Source organism: Heliangelus exortis, chromosome 1, assembly GCF_036169615.1.
Source record: "Heliangelus exortis chromosome 1, bHelExo1.hap1, whole genome shotgun sequence".
NCBI classification, from domain to species: Eukaryota; Metazoa; Chordata; class Aves; order Apodiformes; family Trochilidae; genus Heliangelus; species Heliangelus exortis.
The window spans coordinates 177914208-177934129 of record NC_092422.1 but is presented as its reverse complement, the minus strand read 5'-3'; the positions used below and the strand labels follow the sequence as shown (position 1 = coordinate 177934129).

The following is a 19922-nucleotide window of genomic DNA, read 5'->3' as shown; positions in this document are numbered from 1 at the left end:
AGACTATTCTGCATATCACTCTACCTTTTCACTTCACAGTGATTCAGGAAGAACTTTCTTAAGGGAACAGCAGCTGCATCCTCTGGTTGTTGATGCATCAGTCTGGACCAAAACCATACATTATTTTAGGTGAATGGAGAGTATGCTGCATGCCTGCTATTAAGAAGCTCTGCTCTAGAAGACTGGAAAGAACATTCTTTACATATTACAATGCCACAATAACTATCAGTGTCCCCAAAACCAAACAAAAACATGCTAGCAGTGCTAGCATACCTGAACATACTTTTCCCTCTCATTACTTTCCCTATCAAAAAAGCAGAGAGGCAAGCCTCAAAGTCTAGAACCTTTAAAAAAAACCACACAAAAGAAACAGAAAAACATCCAAAAAAAACTCCACCTCATCAGCAGCTTTCTCCCTAGTTACACCAAACAATGAAAATTCACATAGTGTTTGAAATCAATACTATTGTTCATATAATTCAGCTAAGAGGAAAAGGCAATCTGGGGGATATCCCTTGTTTAAGGGCAGGTAGGTTCTGTAAGTTTTAAAGAAAGTTAGGAAAACAAATCAATGTGAAAAGAATCTCTTAATACCAGTAGTATCTCCTGGTTTTTTGCCGATTGCTTCTGTTTGCTTTTGTTGTTTTGCTTTGGCTGGTGGATCTTGTGCCTTTTCACTCATAAAACATCCCATCCACATTAAATAGTCCAGAAAGGGAAGCTTAAGGGGAAAGAATATTCTGTTTTGACCTCTCCAATTAGAATGCCATTCCACACTCTTGAGTTTCCACATAATAAAGACTTTTATTTGTATAAAAGCAATGGGATGCAAAAAAACTTCACAACTCCTACAAAAGTGAAGTATAAGCAAAAATGCCAATTATGACTTGTACTCATAACTTTACAAAAGCATTTCTCAGTTACACTGACTGCATAACTGCAGTTATAACAATCTCTTGCAAATAAATGAAGCCTGCTACATAATGTGATGTTCAACTTTGCTATCAACATAAACCCATGTGACTCATTACCTTCTTTTCTAAAGTAATCTCCTAAAGCAACACCAGAATACACATAAAGACAGAAAAGACAGATGGATTAATAATATTATCAATACATTTCAAATTTATTAGAAAGACACATTATTTACTGTGTTATTCCTTGGCTCCTATTGCTGTAACTATATTGCTGTTTATAAACTGAAAAGTTTTTAAGCCTCCTTAATTGAAACAGTTGATTTACTGTATTGGATTGTGCTGTATTTGCTGCATCTGCAGAATCCAAACTACTGAGCCATCTGCACCACAACCGCTTTCCAGGCTTTATCTTTGTCAAATTCCTTTAAGGTATTATTGGAAACCTAAAAGCAAAAGAATTGCAGAGAAACAGAAATATGAAATAACACTCTCATTAGAAACCAAAGTTAAAGAAAATTAATACCTGAAAGAAGTTAGGAGAATGTAAACACAGTCACAGTCTGAACTTCTAAAAGATTCTATACATTGTAAAATTGTGTAATTTCATATATTGTACACTATAAATTTATTATATAAATATCACAGTGTAAACTGTACAATAGTTGAGACATTTGGGTCAAAAAAACTTGGCCAAATTCTTCTTTTAAATTTTTTGCTTAGGATATTTTTTCATCTTTTCCAAAATATGACTGAATCTTTAAACCCAAGGCCAGAATTAACCTTCTACAATGCAACTAAAGCAAGATTTTTCTACGTATATGCAAACAAGCTGAGGTCTTGCCTAAGAAATGTAACTTTTCAAGAGACAGATCCAGAAAATAAGCAACCTCTGCCCTATGGCACCCACAGTCCACAGCTTCCAATTTGCAATGATAGATGTATAATGATTTAGTTTCAGTCCCTGCTCCCAGGGGTTTTAATCCAGAACTGTTTCAATGTGTGTGCTCTTTCTAGAGCAGGGACTGAATCTCTCACTCTATTGCTGGTGGAAACAGCCAGTCATGGTGAGTTACTCTCTCCTATGGATGCATTGCTTTGTTCTGTAGAGCAGAGGTGAGGAAAGTTTAAGGGCTACAGTGCTTTAGCCATTAGCCCACACAGAATGAAGAAAGCTGGGTTCTCCCCCTGTCCCTGAAATAGCACTCTAACCCTGAATGACTGTACAAAAAGTGGTAACAGAAAGAATGGCATCACCATGTTCTAAAAAAAGTACATTCCAAATCTGTATCTAAAAGGATTGAGTGAATGTGTAATTGTAGGAGAGAAATGGAGTGGAATATCAATTCTGATCCTCATTGCCAGCTTTGGTAGGACAGGGAGATACCTGGGTTTCCAGGTGACCTCCTCTGCTCAGTACACTTCATGCTGTCCAACACAGGAGGCCACTGACTCAGCTTGCCCACTGTTGTTCCTACACTCCCATTTCTTAACTCTTCCCATTCACAGTTTAGGGAACCTGAGAGACCTGACTCAGCTTAGTAAATTCACTGCCCCACAGCAAGCCTTGGAAAAGTACCACTTTTAGAGAGCCCCAAACTTCTGCTCACATTGAAGGGTTAAATCTACTTTCTTAATAGATGGTTCTCTCATTATCAGAACATTGTCCTCCAAAGCTCATTATCTTTTCTATAACTCCGTTCTGACATATAAATAGCAATTATGGATCTGCAACCTGTAGAGTAAGACAGCTGAGCTACCATTTTTTCTTAGGGCAATGACAAACTTCATCTGTAATTGGGAGCTCATACTATAAATAAGAACAGAAGGGGGCTTTAACCTTATAACTGTTCTTATCTTAAAAGGACTTGTCACAGATTTATAGACAGTTTATCATGCCCCAGTCATCATTTAACTAGCAAAATGTTATCCCTTTATTACAAAATTCACCAGTGCATTTACATCTTTACAGAGCAGCTTTTAATGGTGATCTGAATTAACACTAAACATTACAAAAATCTTTTTAAATACAGATTTTTTAATTTTATAATGGGTATCAATACATACCTCTGTTGTTCTGTATTCCTGTTTTTTAACTGGTGATGCTGTCCATGGTGAGTCATGTAGTTTCATTTTTGTCTTGTAATTTACACACTGTATTACAGTTCCAATAGTAAGGCATGCCTGAATTAGCAGCATCAACATCAGAAGCAACAGGAGTACATCATAAGATTGCTGAAAATAGAAACATCAAATATGTTGCTAACTACCTGAATAAAATATTTTCAGCTGTTTCTACCCCTCGAGATCTGTACTAAGATTTATTTTTTTAACTCAAATTATAATTTACAGCTTATTTCAGCCTGAAGCTTTAATTAAAACTCGAGTGTCTGAGCTTGATCAAAATAGAACAACTTGGTAATTTTTAACAAAGCATTAATTTGCCAAATGATCTTTTCCTCTAGAAATAGGATGGAATTGAGGAAAATCTTCTAGTATTTAGAGCCTCACTGCTGCTTCTGACCCAAACAATGCTGAAGCTCTGCCTGGGCCTGGCCTTGTGCCTTGCTGGCTCTGACCTTGCTCTGCTGACTTTTAATTCCTGGTTGACCTTTGATCTGCCTCACTGCTATGGACTTCCCTGGCAATCTCTGAACTATGGCTGACCCTGGTTACCACGGTCAGACCTGCCTTTTTTTTTTTTTTTTTTTTTTTTTTTGGGGTACCATAGGACTGCACTCCTTGCCAATGAGGTCACCACCCTTCTCTGCCTGGCTCCATTGCTCACTTTCCTTTACCAAGCAGCTCGCTCTTGCTGCATCCAGACACAAGGCAGAAAAATTATGTAAGAAATGCTCTACAGGGTGACACCACTGCCCAGACAGTCCAGTCTCCTGTCCCCAACATGTATGACAGGAAAAAATATTTCAAGAGAGCATGCAAGCTGTGGTCACTTCCTGAGGTCTAACAACATCCTATGCTCCTCCAGTATCAGAAGAGGATCACACACTCAAAAGTGTGTGATCCAGCCCCTAAGATCTCTTTTTAATAAATATTTTCCATCTCTTCTAAAATTACAGGACTACTTAAGGACTAGTGGGTACTAAGAGTCAAGATCTTATAGACTCTTTTTTAATCCTCATAAATGGCTCTTCAACTACCAGTGCTAAACACTTTGATGATAAAGCCCTAGAAAGCTCTTCAGCAAGGAACTGGTAACACTTCATACTTAAATGCTTTAACATTTGCAATCTTTTTTTTTCTCCTCTGCCCTGATCTCAGCTTTGAATGAATCTAGATGTAAGTTTACAATCCCAACATGCCACCTGTTGGCAGACAACTTAAGAAATAAAAACGTATTCTACTATACCTAGAATCTTTCATTCATATACTACATATTAATAAAGACCCCAAGGACTCCAAAATATTACATAATATTTTTACTGATTTTAGGAATAAATTTGTTTTAAGCTGTAATTCCAGAGTGGCGACAGATTTAAATTACCTTAAATTATATCATTAGAAAAATAAGAATTTTTTTATATTTTCTGTATTTTATTCCACCTTCAGAAAGCAATACCTTGTCTTCTTATACTTCCTAAATCATTCTTGTGTTGCGGCTGTAATAGTTAATTTTTCAATTGCATAAAAATACATACTTTAACAGCAGGTGGATAATTTTTAAAGATGTCAACAACTTGCATGATACTGAAGGATAAGTATGCAGAAGCTGTGAACAGCAAAGGAGAAGTAACACTGCTAATGGCAATTAGGACCTCAACCTAAAAAAATAAGGTGACAAATGTTAAGCAAGAATAAAACCAAGTCAATACTTTGATTTGTCAGCTATATCTCTTTGAAGCAAACATAACAAAAGTGCATAAAGGCTTATAGGATTACACAGGAGACAAATGAAGAGACATCCACAGTGCATGGAAATACAGAAACAAGCTTTGAATAAATCAAGTTTCCTAGCCAAAACAGTGTTGTTTTTGTAATTTTCCATTTAATATGGATGATGGGGGTTTTGTTTGATTTTTAAAGTGTCTTTCATATGCAGATAGATGAAGCAATACCCAATTTAGAGGGTCAATGCAGAATTGTAATTTATTCTCCAGTCTGTATGAAACAATGAGGATTTACAGCAGATATTGCAGACTAACAACCTAAAATAACTATGCAAATAAATTTGAGTAAATACAAGAGCAGTCAAGTCTTTGTTTAACTGTCATCCTACAGGATCAAATTGACTTCAGCTGCTAGTCATGCAGATGAGGAAATTTTTTAAAATAGGTTCTAGGTCAGCCTGTTCTAGTGCAACCTGAACACCTCATCTTCTTTCAGAAACCACAGCTCATAATGAAACAACAGAATGGCAGGGACTTTAGTTCAGGAGCATGAAAGCAGTTCTAGGCTCATCTTAAGAGGTAATGTCAGCTTCCTACGGTAGCATCCATTCCCAAGGAACCAGTTCAAAAAAAACCCCACACACAGTCCTTTGGATTATTTTCTAGATTTGGCAGAATTAAGTCTCCAAAGGATCTACTGGACTTCTTTTCAGGAATATCAGCTTACACTTGTGCTACATATTACTGTCTCATTTTGTAAGAGTAACTAAAAAATGTGAGAAAGTATGAGTAGTGCCTATTATCAAGGGCAGGCTTTTTATGAAAAATTACTCACTATAATGACAAAAAAAAAAAAAAAAAAAAAAAATTACACACTTACCAGACATTTGCTTGGATATTCAGCAGCTACATGACTTGCAATAGCACTTGGAAAGCACTAAACAAAAAAGTGTAACAAAATAAAAATTTACTTACTTGAAAATTACACAAATTACAATTGACTGACAGCAATTCCCACTAGTCACAAATTTCATCCTACATTTCCCAAAATGGTAAAACTGTATCGACTTATTTTGACAGTAGTTAGTCAAAATGGGATAAAAGTAATCTTCAGTTAATTTAAATTTAATAAGTAGCATGTATTAATCCTACACATGCTGAAAAATTATTACCCTCAAAACTTGACACATCTACATAAAAACATAATGAACCCAACTGAACTTAGTTAATTCTGAATGCTGAAAAACTTGGTTTTGATCTTTTCTTTCTTCATGCTGAAGGATTTCCTGACATGGTAACCATTTACAGATGTAATGTATATTGTCTTCTTTCTCAACTGTTTCAGTTTATAGCAAGCAGGGCAGCACAGTGTCCTTTATAAATCCTCTGTTCCTAGGTAGAGGTTGTTATCAGTGACAAGGGTCAACTCAACTTTTTATTTCACATCCTGATACGTTACAAAACCCAGGACTTGTTGGATAAAACAATGCACTTCTAACACCTTTGCTTTATTATGCATTTCTGTTTTACTGTACTGAAGACTGATAACGTATCTGAACATGTTATAAGAACAAAAGTTCTCTAAGTCAAAATAGAAGAAGCACATTGCATCAACATATTTATTGTATTCAGGTGCTAATTTATTTGCTCAGCAGCAATTGCCTATTAGTGTAAGAACCAAATAAATATTACAGTTAGGAGAGGAAAAATTTTAAAAAAGTTCAATAAATCAAAGACACTGTTTTATATGAATACCTTTACTCTGCACTACTTACAGCAACTAAGATCCAAAAGAATGTTACTGAAAGATATGGACCTGAGACTAGAACATCCATATTCAAAGCAATTATTCCACCAAATACTGATGAAATTCCAATAATCACCTCAATTACCTAAAATAAAGAAGAGCCCATAAATTACTAACAGTATTTGCACACCAAATTTCCTATTTGCATCTAGACAGGAACTGACTGGAAGGAAAAAAAAATACAATTATGCTATCAGCTACACATGAAGTTGATGTTTTTCAGATCTAAAATATGACAAAATTCCAGCTGGTTTAAGTGAAAACAAGATCAGCTGGTTTATACATATTTATGCTTTTTATTTATTAGCTCCAATGAACAACAGTTCCGTTTACATTCTTTATCTATATAAAGTCATTAAGTAGTCTATTTCCTATCATACATGATAGTTATCATTTATCTTACAATATTCTAAAAGGAAAGATTTTAAGATATTTTTCTCATTTCTGCCTTTATTCTTTTAGCTTTTATTTAAATTGATCCCTTACTGGCTTTAAAGAACCCAGTACCACATAGAAAGATCACATGAAAAGATTTATTTAATGAAAGAAAACACTTTTCTTACTGAGTATGACTTCAGAATTCGAGCAGGAAAGCTGACATTGCTTAAAACAATGGTACTGTCATATGCAGTATTCTAGAGAGAAATAAAGAAATCATGATCAAAAATATACAAAGCAATACATTTCTCTCAAGTATCTTGTACAGCCTGCTACAGATCCTAACAGTGGCTACACATCCTAACAGTGGCTTGCACTGTCTGGTTGGACCACCAGAGCTGACAAGTGAGACACCGTGGTGTTTGCCAGTGTCAGATCACATCAATCACACATTTTTTAAAAATGAGTTAGTCCTAGAGTAGCTGTTATACAACCACTGTTCAACAATGAAATATGATCATGCAGTCTTCCCTTTCCACCTTCAAAATCCATACTTTCTTCCTGAGCTTTCAGATTTTGCTGATGTGGATAAGCAGTAACTAGAGGCAGTCAGTACACTACATGGCTTTATCTAGCAAGCAATACTTCCACTGGAACACAACATGGCACAGCATGTTTGCTTCACTGTTAACTGAAGGAAGTGCTGTTGTAGAAAAGCAAGGATGGGATTTGGGAAAGCACTCGTGACTAAAGAAAATTTTGTAGCCCAATTCATTGTCCAGATAACACCAAATTGATATACATGACACATTAGTTTGTCCACCAAAGACTTCAAAAGGGCATTGCTTGCACACATACAAGTGACAGTATTCTAATGTTTCATACATCTTTGGGATTTGTTCTAATTTATATATTTATTATTTAAATTTAGTTTTACCACGTAACACAAAAGTATACTCTGGAGTCTGCTGTAACTTGTAAATGTCTGTAACACAGGAAAAATCTAAAATTTTTAAAAACACACACACAAAAATGTTTTTAATCATTAACAGTACCTACTTGCTTTCTCGTGCAGCAGTCTTCAGTAGACCTGGCTGAAATGATCACAGTGGTTGCCATGAAGATTTCCAGCAGAATAAGTAGAATCAAGTTGAAATTTATCTGTCAGTAAAATCCCAGATATAAATGAGTTACATCTTCCCTATTAATAATAAAGGAAGAGGTGGTATCCAGCAGGATCCAGCAGTCTATTTTCTGTAACATTTAGACATATCTGTTAATCAGATACTTTGTTAACCTTTTTTTTTTTCTTTCTTTTTTTTTTTTTTTTTGTTCTTGATGAATTTCTAGGACAAGGCTTAGCTGTTGAAAGAAACATTTATTTCACCTATGGGAATATTCTGCCTGAAGATTTTATCACAGTTGGGCAGAAGAGCACTTAACAACTAGGGGGTGATGTCTTGATACATTTTGCATTTTGCAGGACCTCCCATGTGAAACCAGAATGCTACAGCAAGTCATGGAAGATTCACAGGAACAGAAAGAGAACAAACAAGAGCAAGCCTGACTAGCCCAGGGGCTAAGGCAATGGACTAGGGCAGCAGGGAAGGAGGATCAGAGGCTTCCAACCTATGCTGCACTCAATGATGTGATGCAGAGTCTGCCATTGAATAAAGACACAATCCAAAGAACTGGGGATTCCAAAGAATCCTCTCTCTGCACCCTACCTAGTGCTTGTAACACATTGAGGAACATACTTCATGGTTTCACAGCTCTTGTAGGTCTAACAGACTACATTACTGTGTAAAAACAGGGATGTCTCCATTCCTCCTGCCACTGCTAACCATTTAGATGAATAAGTGACTGAAATATTTAATATCTCTCTTTGGTTCCTTATTATCTCATGAACAGAGGTAGATATTGATTGTATATGGGCCAAATCATTTTTAGAGGCACATAAGGTAGGCAGAGTGGATATGCCTTTCTTGTCTTCAAAAGAACCACGTTTTTCACCAGCAGCAAAAGAAGACATTTGGTGGTGAGGCCATTGCATAATGAAACAAAAGGTGAGGGAGAACTGACTCCATTCAGAACCTGTAGAATCATAAACCATCACTCAATGGCTTAGAACAGGATTATCTGCACCTTCACGACAGACCTGCTTTGGAGATAATCACATCTCAGTTTTTCACTGCCACACATCTTGCAACACACATTTTTTGGAAAAGATGGTTAAGTGGCAGATTCAAGAGGCTTTCTGAGTGCTGAAATTCATCCTTAGGAAATCACAATTGGAACGATGTGCCTTGCACTACACAACAGACTGTACAGTTGTATTACAGCCACAAACAGCAATAAATGTCAGAGTGGTAAGCTTCTAGGGAAAGTTCTAGAATGAAAATAAAGACATTCTTTGGCAAAAGAAGAGGAGTCAAACATGTGGCCTGCAGAACAATTAAATCCAGTTTGTAAATTCCCATGATTTGGATGTGTTCTGACATGTAGTGCTGGTACTGATGTGGGCTGACAAGGCCACACTATAAGGGCAACACCAAGTAGACATGAAAGCTTGAGTCCAGAAGCACCACAATACATTGAAGGACAAGCTCATATAGTGCCAGCTGTAATAGGTAAATAAAAAATTGAAAAAGAAACAGTAAGTGAGATTTTTTTATCTTTCCAGTATTTTTTCTGATATGACATGTCCAGAGTATCAGATAAAGCCTTCTACTCATAAAATTAACACCTCTAAACCAAAATGAAAATCTCTCATCTCCATTGAGTTTGTTTTGGTTTTATTTCTCAGGCTTTTAGGCTTTTTATTTTATAGAAATTTTTTTTTTTTTTATAGCTTACAGTTGGGGGTTTTATTTTTTATTATATAGTTGGGGGTATTTAATTTTTTTATTTTATTTTTTAGTTGTTTTTATTTTTCAAACTGAAATACAGCTAAAGCTATCAGTACGTATCTTTTTGTAAAAATGGGAAGTTCAATGTTAGATTTCTAAAGACTATAGAAAATTCCAGCCACCACTGTAAATAAAAGCTACAACCAGATGTAGTTGTGTCCCTAATCCTCTTTCATGACAAAGGAACATGAAAGTGCAAATGGGGAGAAAGTAGATTAGCACAACCTTAATTCAATTGCCTCTGAACTTGCATCAGATATTAAAAACATGGTTCACTGAAACAGTAGGAAAGAGTTGATATAATTTCAGGAGGAAGTAATTTAAAGTTCAATGTAATAGCTTATATTTAAGATACCCTACAGACGTTTCAAGACATCTGCACAGGTCTAGAAAAAAAAATGTCTACAGGACACTGATGCCCTCCTGGACCAGTGGCAAGAGTGAAGCAGAACAAGCCAGCACATGTCTCATGGAGACACACATATGTTAGGCAACCAAATCAAGCACATACACTCCAGTATCAGTGTGTACCCACCCTGCCTAGGCTTCCACTACTGTCAGGAGAGACCTGAAGAACCTCAAAAACTCCTCAGCCAACCAGTTGCTAAAGGTGAGGTTTGGTTATACTGGCTGCTACTGCCACTTGAAATACTCAAGCACACTGAACACACCTGCAGGAATAGGATGTATGACACAGGACTCTTACCCATCCAGAGCAGAAGGAAAAGTCAGGTAGAATATCTCACAGCACATTTGAAATAAGAGATGTCTAAGCTGAAGCCACTGAATTCTGCCTTAGCCTTCTACACTGAGGCAAACAAGATGTTACTGCAGGGTTCCAGCTGCTGGATTATCTGAACGATGATGGAGGTACAGACACTCAGCTCACAATAAACACACCTACTCAGTTTAGAGTTAATTTGAATCTTGTTCAGTATCTGAACCCTTTCACTCACAGTGGTCAGCACACATGACATTCCACTCATTTTTGTCCTTCAGGTCTCTTATCCTGAGAGCTATCCATTAGAGGAGATCAAGGAAAGGATAATACTTTAACCTGAGGATAAAACGTCCTAGAAGTAGAACTGCTTGGAACTGCTTGGGACATTTCATTTCATCACAATTCAAACCTAAAAACTGACTAATCTACAGATGAGCTGCTAATTCATTTTCAGTTTTCTCTTCTGATCCTGTTCTTTAAAAAAAAAAAACAACAGAACAAAAACAAACCCTGCAACATTCAACAGAAAAATAAACAGTAAGTTTATCAAATTGGATCACATTTGAAGATCTAATTCATGCTTTAAGCTTTGAATACAAGAAAACAGGAAAGTAATTTTCATATTAATCTCCTCTAAATTAGCATTGCCATGCATCTTTTAGCCATATAGATTTTCACCTCTAGTAACAATTTTGCAATCTTGTCTTATAAAAGTAATACTCAGAAAAGTAGTTACTGCTAGATAATCTCTCCCCTTTTTTAACAAAGATAAATGTAGCATTATTAACTAGTAATTGGTTTAGTAACTTACATTTATAGCTGATGGATGGAGGACAAGTTTGCATCCAAACCAAACTAAACACGTTGTTGTAATAGCAAATGTGGAGACAAACAGAATCTGAAAATTTGGTATCTGAAAAACAGTTTCAGAATGGGTTTCTCTCTCAGTTTAACCACGAGGGAGGGTGGGGAGAGGGGTGGAAGAAGATATAATTGCTAATAAAAATCTTCTACTTACCACATTAATTTTATTCCTTGCTATAGCATAGCTCACAACTGCTGAAGGAATACACTGGGAAAATTAAAAGAGAAGACTAGTAGGATATTCTGCACAAAACAATTTATCTGTATTTCTATACATGTATTTTATTTGGTCTGAATCTCCATTTCAATTAACTTAGACAAACAGAAGATCAGAAACTCTAAGGAAAGGCACTTTTGCCTGAGCACATATATTACAATCGGTATCTAAGAATTTTAAAAAGTTTAAGCATTCCTTTCATATCCCTCCATTTTGACTAGCTACCCAACACAGTGTGATAATTAAAGGAAAGAAAGAATGTCTTTCATAAGGCATGTCATGCCTCTGTTAGCTTACATTAACTCTATAAAGCCTAAAATCCTTAAGCAGAGAAAGATAAACACCGCTACTCCCAAACTGAGCCTCCACATTTTCTTGAACAGTCATGGTTGTGTAAACTAAAATTTGGCCAGTCTTAACACAAATGTGAAGAACTGGTCTGTTGAATACAACTACACCACAAGAATTCTGCCTAGGATCTCCTCTATGCTCTCTAAGAACTGTGCTTCTGTACTTAAGGGAAGAGCTAAATGGAAATATCACGCAGAAGTGAAAAGTTTCACAAAATAATTTCTCTATCCCTTAAGTTCACCACAATAGATATGGTACCATTACAGATTGAATTCTATTTATACAAATATATAATGTCACAATATACTAATATGCAAAATGTGAATATACTCAACTAAAATTATTTAAATTATTTCCATGTTAAATAATGTATCATGTAGCAAACACTGCACTTCTTCACTAATTCTCTTTTCACACATCTGAGCACTGATGGCTTAACAATCAAACCCCTATAACTAGACTAATATAGACATTTAAAATTCATAGCAGTACTCATGTCATTAGGCACTAAGGTGCCTAAATGATCTGCATTCAACATAATTAAAACATCCTTTTATGAGCTGGATACCCTACAGTCTCTAGAGCACTACATGACTACATTTAGGCAAATGAATCCCACTACTAATCAAGACAGTCAAAAACATCTAGAGAACAATTCAGCTTATCCTAAACTAGATAATTAGTTGGTTATATGTATGGCTCTATCAACTTTATTGACTTCATTAGTTGTAGCAGAAGATGTAACACCTTGTTCACATTCAGACACTCAAATGTGCACATCTTCATACACAGAAAGCCACTCAACCAGGGTGATAACCTTCTGCACCTACCACATCTTTGGAAATTCTCAGTAAATACAAAGTCCAAAGAGACAAGATTTGGGGCAGAAGAAGAGACATTTTGGTAACTGTCAGTACTGTTGTAAAGAATAACACTTCAGCAAAAATATTAACTCCAAAAATTGCTTCATCTTTATTCTAATACCTCTAGCAGAAAAAATAAGCAACAACTCATTCATAGAGCAACTCCTGAGACTTGTTTGTTTAAAGCATCAGTCTTGCACCTAACTTTAAACAAATGGGCTACAATAACAGAATTCTCTCATGAACAAAGGAAGTACATCAGAATAATCTTATGCACACACAGCTAAAGTGTAGCTTAAGCATATATAATACAGTAAATTAAATATGAGTCCCTAAAAGTATAGTAAAAAAATACTGGACTTTGGAAAACTCCATACATCCTTATTGCATATTTTACTAATAGAATAATATTCAAGAGAACTTTTTAGCCTGCTTCAGTACTTGGATAATATGAGAAAATAAACTGAAAAAGTAATACTTTGAAAAACAATCTGAAATAAATTCTGATAGCATTTACCTAGGAAATTCTCCAAGTATGTAACAATGCAAACTTCCTTAAAATCAAGCACAGAAAACTTGTTCATGTAGATAACTACTGCATGCCAGTGGTGTGCCAGTAAATGAAAACAGTAGCACAAAGCAGTGGCCTTTAGCACAGCTGTTATTCCCTCAATCAAGGGATGACAACGCTTTTAAAGAACTGTTAAATAGAACTGAATCTTCCATAAAGAAAGTTTGCAGTAAAAAGACAATAAAAAGACAATAAAACCTGCAAAACTATTTACTGCAGATTTTGCTGTCAAAGTGCCACAGCAAATAATTAAGAATGCTTACTGAACCTGCTGCGCAACGTAAATAATCCATTTCAGATGGAAAAATATTTCCCAGATACAGTGAAAAGCCAGAAGTCATAAGGAGGCAAGTCTGCAAAGCAACAAATAAGACAAAACAATATGAACAAAATTATTTTTAAAAAGCAACTAATCAGATAAAAATCAGTAATCCCTTTTAAATTAAGCTACTGATGAACATTTAGTAATGCAGTGTTTGTGTGAATAAGCTTGAAGCAAAATACCAAAGCATGCAGAATTCTGATGATGTGCTGCTGGTTACCAAGACTTAATACTGAACAATACAGGTATGTTTGAATAAAGCATTGTGCCCTGACTTGGCAATTAAGTAATAAAATGCTCAAAAGGTAACTGCAGCGTTCAGTGGTAAACATGTTTCAGAAACCTCAACTAAGCCTCTATTTTGCATTCTCTGCTTGGTTCCACTGACATTTATTATGCAAGTGATAGGCAATTACCAACTAGAACAATGTAACAAAAATAATGCCAGGATACACTGAGGAAGATTCTTCCACCTAATCCTCTATCACTCCAGACTTCCTGCTGTGGTCCAGCAGCACACCCATAACTGTTCCAACTCCTTCTGTTCCATTGCTAACTATTTTGTTTATTTCATAATTACCAGTTAAACTTTCAGCAATAAATAAGCAGTGTGTTCTATTAAGACTTTTTCTTTTGGTATGTCATGTCTCAGAGTTGAAATTTCTTTTAAGGGGTTGGGGAAGATAAGAGACAGAATGGTTTTGGGGTTTTGTTTTTTTCATTTCATCATTTTTTGCATGCTACAGAATTATGGGGGTCTTTAAAAAGTCCTTGTCAAAAAAAATTACAGCAAATAAGGACAGCATATATGCATGTGTAAGCACACACAGAGCAAATTCCAGCAGACTGGAAGACAGTATTTATAGAACACAATTTGAAATTGTGCTTGAAGCATATTGAGTGGTTCCTGCACAAGAACAGCCTGCACTAGCAGCCACTTTGATGTCACTGCAGTTTGAAACTGCTTCCTGAAGCAGACAGTTCTGTTCACTATGACTGCTGCTCAGCATACAGACTTTCCTTTTTGGACACTGTCTTTCAGAAGAGTTCAGCAAAAAGAAACACTATCGTACTTGGGAGAAAAATCTAGCAAGAATTTATTTGATTGGTTCATTAATAAAATAGCATTTTTGTTTATCTGCAAAATTCATGCTCCTTCTTTGTAATATGGCTTTAGCAAATTATGGTTAAACATCAGTATTTCCAGTCATTCACAACACCTCAGTAAAAAAGAGAAAATCTACTTAAGGACAGTTGTTCTTTTTGACAAGTTTGAGAAAATTTAATACAAAGAAAGCCAGCCCTTCTTTTCCTTTCCTGTTATGTAACAGCACATCTGAAAGGAAATCCAAGTTTCGCAGAATTTCAGAAAGGAAAAAATGTTCAGCTGTTTCCACGAAAACAAGGCAATACTTTCATTCACTGTGCAAAGTTAAGTAACTACTTTATTAACAGTGAAACTTTATTAGCTCAATAAAAATTACTCTTCAAAACACATGAGGTAAGAGAAAAAAAATATCATTCTAGTTGCTATAATGAACTTTAATAAACTTTGCTCAGAACACAAAGAAACATGTGACGTACATGCAACACCAGTGTCCTAGGATTCCAGCAATGCTACAAAATTTCACATGACTGTGAGCTTCAGGTAACAAACAGAAATACGCACATCTAAGAAGATTCTACCAAATGACAACATGACTTTTGAACACTGAAAGATAAACGTGGCACATAAGTACCACATACACTTTCAATGCCAAAATGCTATCATGGCAAGTAAGGTACTTCTAAGAGTTAAAAATATGTTAGAAGAATGTGTATGATCAAGGTACTTTGCATCCTTTACCAAGATGTACTGCCTATACATACATATGACTTGATACTACCACACTTACTCTCTGCTTATGCTATACAACTAATTCTCAAGATATAAATCAGACTGCATACAGCCTCTTTGATTAGTGGAGAATTACCCCAAGAATATCATTAGTCACATGTTACATTCTAAAGTTGCTAAATATGTTCTTTTCTGTACAGATATTTATATTGAACACTATCAGCGATGAAACTGTGAGTCCTCAAAATTGTGAAACTGAACAGGTTACCAGGCACTGTGACCTCACCTACATTTTTCACTTTTGTAGCATTTGAAGTACTTACTCCCATCAGCAAAGAAAAAATCCACGTTCTGTAACTAAAGCAAGGATGCAGCCTCTTTGACAGCTGAAGGTCACTGGATTTGATATCTGGCATATAATTTCCATTCTCTTGTTTTCCCCGTTCCAAAGTTGGCATCCTGTCATAGCTAAATTCCTCTCTGTAACCTTCTTCCGTAGTCATAACACTTCACAAAGGCAATTAAATAATAATAGTAATAATAATAATAATGCAAATTATGAAGACCAAAAATATTATTTAGATCTTTCACATACTCAGACCAGCGCTCAACTACGGTTTTCCCTATTTGAGAGAAAATAAATAAAAGCAATATTTAGTAATAAAGTGTATGTACATTGTAAGATATATAAGCACTTAACAGCTTGCATACAATAATCAAATTACAATTTATAGCCACAGTTCCTAATAACACAGTATAAACACAAACAAAAGAGAAGTTTGTATATTTATCATAGTTCAATAGACACTTATTTCAAGATCCAAGAACCATTTTTGGAAGTGTTTAGTTCAACCATAATTCTATAACCAAAGCTTTTTGCTTTTTGCCTTTTTTTTTTCTTAACTCTAGGACAGAAATATATTTAAACATGTTTATATATTAACTTCTATTTGATTTTAAGTCTTCCTACCAGGTATCTAAAATGACAGACTTCACTGTAAGCCCAAGGAACTCATATACTCCCAACTCATTTACAGTAAACTTTTTTTAATTTACCCAGTATCAATTATTTTTCATGTCCATTCCCCCCTTCTCTGTCCATTTCACTGCTTGCCAATATGGTAAAATATCTTGAGAAGCAACTTATATTAGAATTAATTTACTGCAGATTTTTCAATAGTTGAAAAACTTCATGCTTACCTTCAACTGAAAAGTTAAGTGTCAGTTTAGAACAGCCTTGTGAACACAGCTGCCTGAACACTTTGTGATATTCTCACCGTTCAGTGAGTCATCCCAGCTTTGAAAAGTTCTCCCTTACACTTTGGCTTTCAACAGCATCTATTCAGATACAGAACAAAAGCACAGCAAAAACTTGAGTTAAGCCAGGGAACAGGAAAATGCCTCCTGAATTTTAATTAACAGAACACACTAGAAAATGACTGTACTACATTCTCACAGGGCTCCTTCCAAATCAGACCAACAAATTTTAGAAGTTTCAAGTTCCTTTTTTATCCGAGTACCACCCCTTACTTGGCATCTTAAATAAAACTTTCCTCACAGCTTACTACTTTTAGTTATTATAATTGCCAGAGAAAACAATATTCATCAAGATAGTTCTTTTTTTAAAAAAAGTAAAAGCTACTTACAATCCAGTACTCTCCTAGAATGAACTACAGATAAAAATGAGGTATTCAAGTATCCCAAGAAGCAGTGAAGTTAGAAAGTTAAAGGATAGAAAGCTATCAAGAATATTTTCTTCACGAGAGATCTCTTCTTTATCTTTTTCTAGTAACCTCAGTTTTCTGGAGGATTCAGATAAACCCTGCACACCTCAATCATGCTGACATTCATACTTGGAGAACACCATGATGACTAAACAACATACTTTGAATCTAGCAGGCAGCAGTGACATGCAATGGCCAGCATAAATTGGATCCAGTCCTCTTGCTTATTAGGCAATGAAAAAAAAAAAAAGAAAAAAAGAATGCTTTTATCCTGAAGATGTTGGCATCTTGACAGCTACAGCAATGACAGGGTCTTTTGTATAAACTTGAAACACTGTTGTAACCAAGACACAATTAAATCTTCAGTGTTCTGAAGGGCATCACCTTTAACGGATACAACAAAAACTTGAGAACAGAACTACTTCTCAGTTTGTACAGGCTGTAGATTTTTTCTCTTCTCATGTCAGCCAATACTGAAAAGAATATTAAAATGTTAAACAGACTGAAATATGGAAATTAATGGACCATAAACAACACTAGACACAGCTATGAACTGTATTAGAAAAGGGGAAAGAAACTGTGTAGCCAAGCAAAAGTGTCTGAAGTAATTAAGCCCTTCTGTTCCCCTATTCACAGAAGAAACACTATGCAGTACTTCCATTATCCTAAACTTTTCAGAGACTATGGTTTATAGGAAAATGTGCAATACTTACTTCACATCTTTGTCAATAAATATCTGGTACTGGTTTGCTCTAACCTAAATTTCCATAGATACAAAGTATGATTATATTTTCCCCTTTTGACCAATTAAGAGAAACCAACTTATTTTTACAAAACAATAATTTAAAAAATCAGTAATATATTCAGTTGATCTCATTTCTTTGAATGAAAATAATTTATAAAGTCCTGCACCACTGAACATAGCACGGCTCAAACTGAAGAAATCTTTGTTCACAATTCCAACTGTTTCTGACTGTATTGTACCTGAAAGTTCCCTCTCTCAAGCGTGGCACTACTACCAGTGTTTTCTCTGATTACTCTGAAATTTCTTCATTTCTTCAAAGTGCATCCTTTCCATTGCACTTCTCACTTAGCTGCCATTCTCCTTTTTTTTAGTTTCACCACACAATTACTGTACCCTCTGCATTTAACATCAGTGTCAACAAAAAACACATAAGCTTCACATTTCAGTTTCTACCCTAAAAGATTCATGGTGCCCTTATTTAAGGTCCCCTTAATTTCATGCTTCTGATTCCATAAAAAGTCTTGTATTATTTTTGTGTATACGCAGCCACAAGACATTAAGTTTCCCATGGAAGCACACACTGCTCTGCCCAGCTTCCTGAAACTACCTCCTGGAAGTCTTATGCTGCAGTTCCCATTAGAATTACTGACATGCTGAGCTTAACAACACATAAAACATGCTTTGTGGAACACGATTTGATAAACAAAATTCAAAGGGGGCTTACACAAGATACCTAAAGTGCACTGCATGATGAGAATGCCAAAAACACCAACTGTGGAAATGAAAAGCTCCAGTCAGCAAAAATTTATTTCCTCTAGAGCAGCAGCACTTCCTGTAAGACAAAAATACTTATTTTTTTGTGTTAACCAAGTTTATAATGTTCTACAGCTTAATCTATCACTTCAAAACGGGGTGCTACTTATTATAATAATTCAACAATATTCCATTTGCATATGCATACTGTGCCATGCACCACACTGGACAGAAAAGTGCCACACAACCACATCGAGACCCCACTCCGGGTAAGATGGCAGCAAGCCTGTGGGTTTTGTCTGCTCAGGTCTTACAGAAACCCAGCAAACCCATCATACAGTATGACTGCAGTTGCAGACAGCAGCCACTGCTGCACACCCCTTTAAGCTTTTTGTGGTAACCACGATACCACCTTTAATGTCTCCTCAACCCCTGCTTCTCTGCGGGGGAAGTTCTCTTACCATCCTCTGGCCCCAGAATTCGGCTCCAGTAGGCGAGGGGCCTGCGCCAACCCCGCGGGTCCCCGAGCTGCCTCTGCGGCGAGACGCGGGGCAGACGCGGCCAGGGAGGGGCAGCGGGGGGGGGGGGCACCACCCCGCCCCGCCTGGACCCTGCAGGCATCGTCCCTAAGGGGCAGAGCAGTGGGGCCTCGGGGGACCGAGCGGAATGACCTAGGGGGACCGAGCAGACGGGCCTGGGAGGAGCGAGCGGAGGGACCTGGAGAGGCCGACCGGAGGGGTCTGGGGAGACCGAGCAGAGGGGCCGAAGGGTCCACCCTGCCCCGGGTCTGTGGTGTGAGAGCTTGGTGAGCGGGGCTGCCCCTGCGCGAAGGCGCGGGGCGTCCCGGGCCGAGGCGGAGGGGCTGCACGTGACGCCACACTCCCGGCGCGCGGGCTACGGCGCAGCGCTTGAGCCGCACGAAGCCACCGCCCCGCCCCCTGTCGCGCGGCGGGAAAAGCCGCGTTGAGCCGTGACACTCCCCCCGGCACGCGGCCTGCCATCCGTCACGTGACCGGGAGCGCCCACCCTGATTGGCTGGCGGCAGCGCGGGGGCTTGAAGCGCGGCGGCGGGGGAGGGCGCTGAGGGGCGGCGGGGGT

General features: G+C 36.9%; 1 protein-coding gene across 5 annotated transcripts; it reads right to left on the bottom strand.

The window, feature by feature from the left end:
- Nucleotides 1-779: 779 nt before the first annotated feature.
- Nucleotides 780-18373, bottom strand: MLC1 (modulator of VRAC current 1). 5 transcript variants are annotated; one of them, XM_071733807.1, is made up of 13 exons: nt 17488-18372; nt 16803-16940; nt 15926-16225; nt 13707-13796; nt 11596-11649; nt 11389-11490; nt 8007-8108; nt 7133-7204; nt 6538-6654; nt 5643-5699; nt 4574-4696; nt 2982-3149; nt 780-1360 (listed from the first exon to the last, which is right to left on the bottom strand). In XM_071733807.1, the coding sequence occupies exons 3-13, from the start codon at nt 16103-16105 to the stop codon at nt 1286-1288; spliced, it is 1140 nt and encodes a 379-aa protein (XP_071589908.1). In that variant the 5' UTR covers nt 16106-16225; nt 16803-16940; nt 17488-18372; the 3' UTR covers nt 780-1285. The 5 variants fall into 5 exon arrangements, with proteins under 5 accessions (XP_071589908.1, XP_071589909.1, XP_071589910.1 ...); XM_071733808.1 differs by having other exon boundaries at nt 15926-16109; XM_071733809.1 differs by lacking the exon at nt 11596-11649 and having other exon boundaries at nt 11389-11475; nt 17488-18373.
- Nucleotides 18374-19922: the final 1549 nt, after the last annotated feature.

Bases quoted from the DNA above. Each gene is read 5' to 3' on its own strand.
- MLC1 (XM_071733807.1), bottom strand. From the start codon at position 16,105: ATGACTACGGAAGAAGGTTACAGAGAGGAATTTAGCTATGACAGGATG. The intron at 13,797-15,925 runs GTAAGTACTTCA...GTTGCTTTGCAG, and splicing joins TTTTTTCTTTGCTGATGGGA to ACTTGCCTCCTTATGACTTC. The intron at 3,150-4,573 runs GTATGTATTTTT...TTCTATTTTCAG, and splicing joins ATTATCCACCTGCTGTTAAA to CAATCTTATGATGTACTCCT.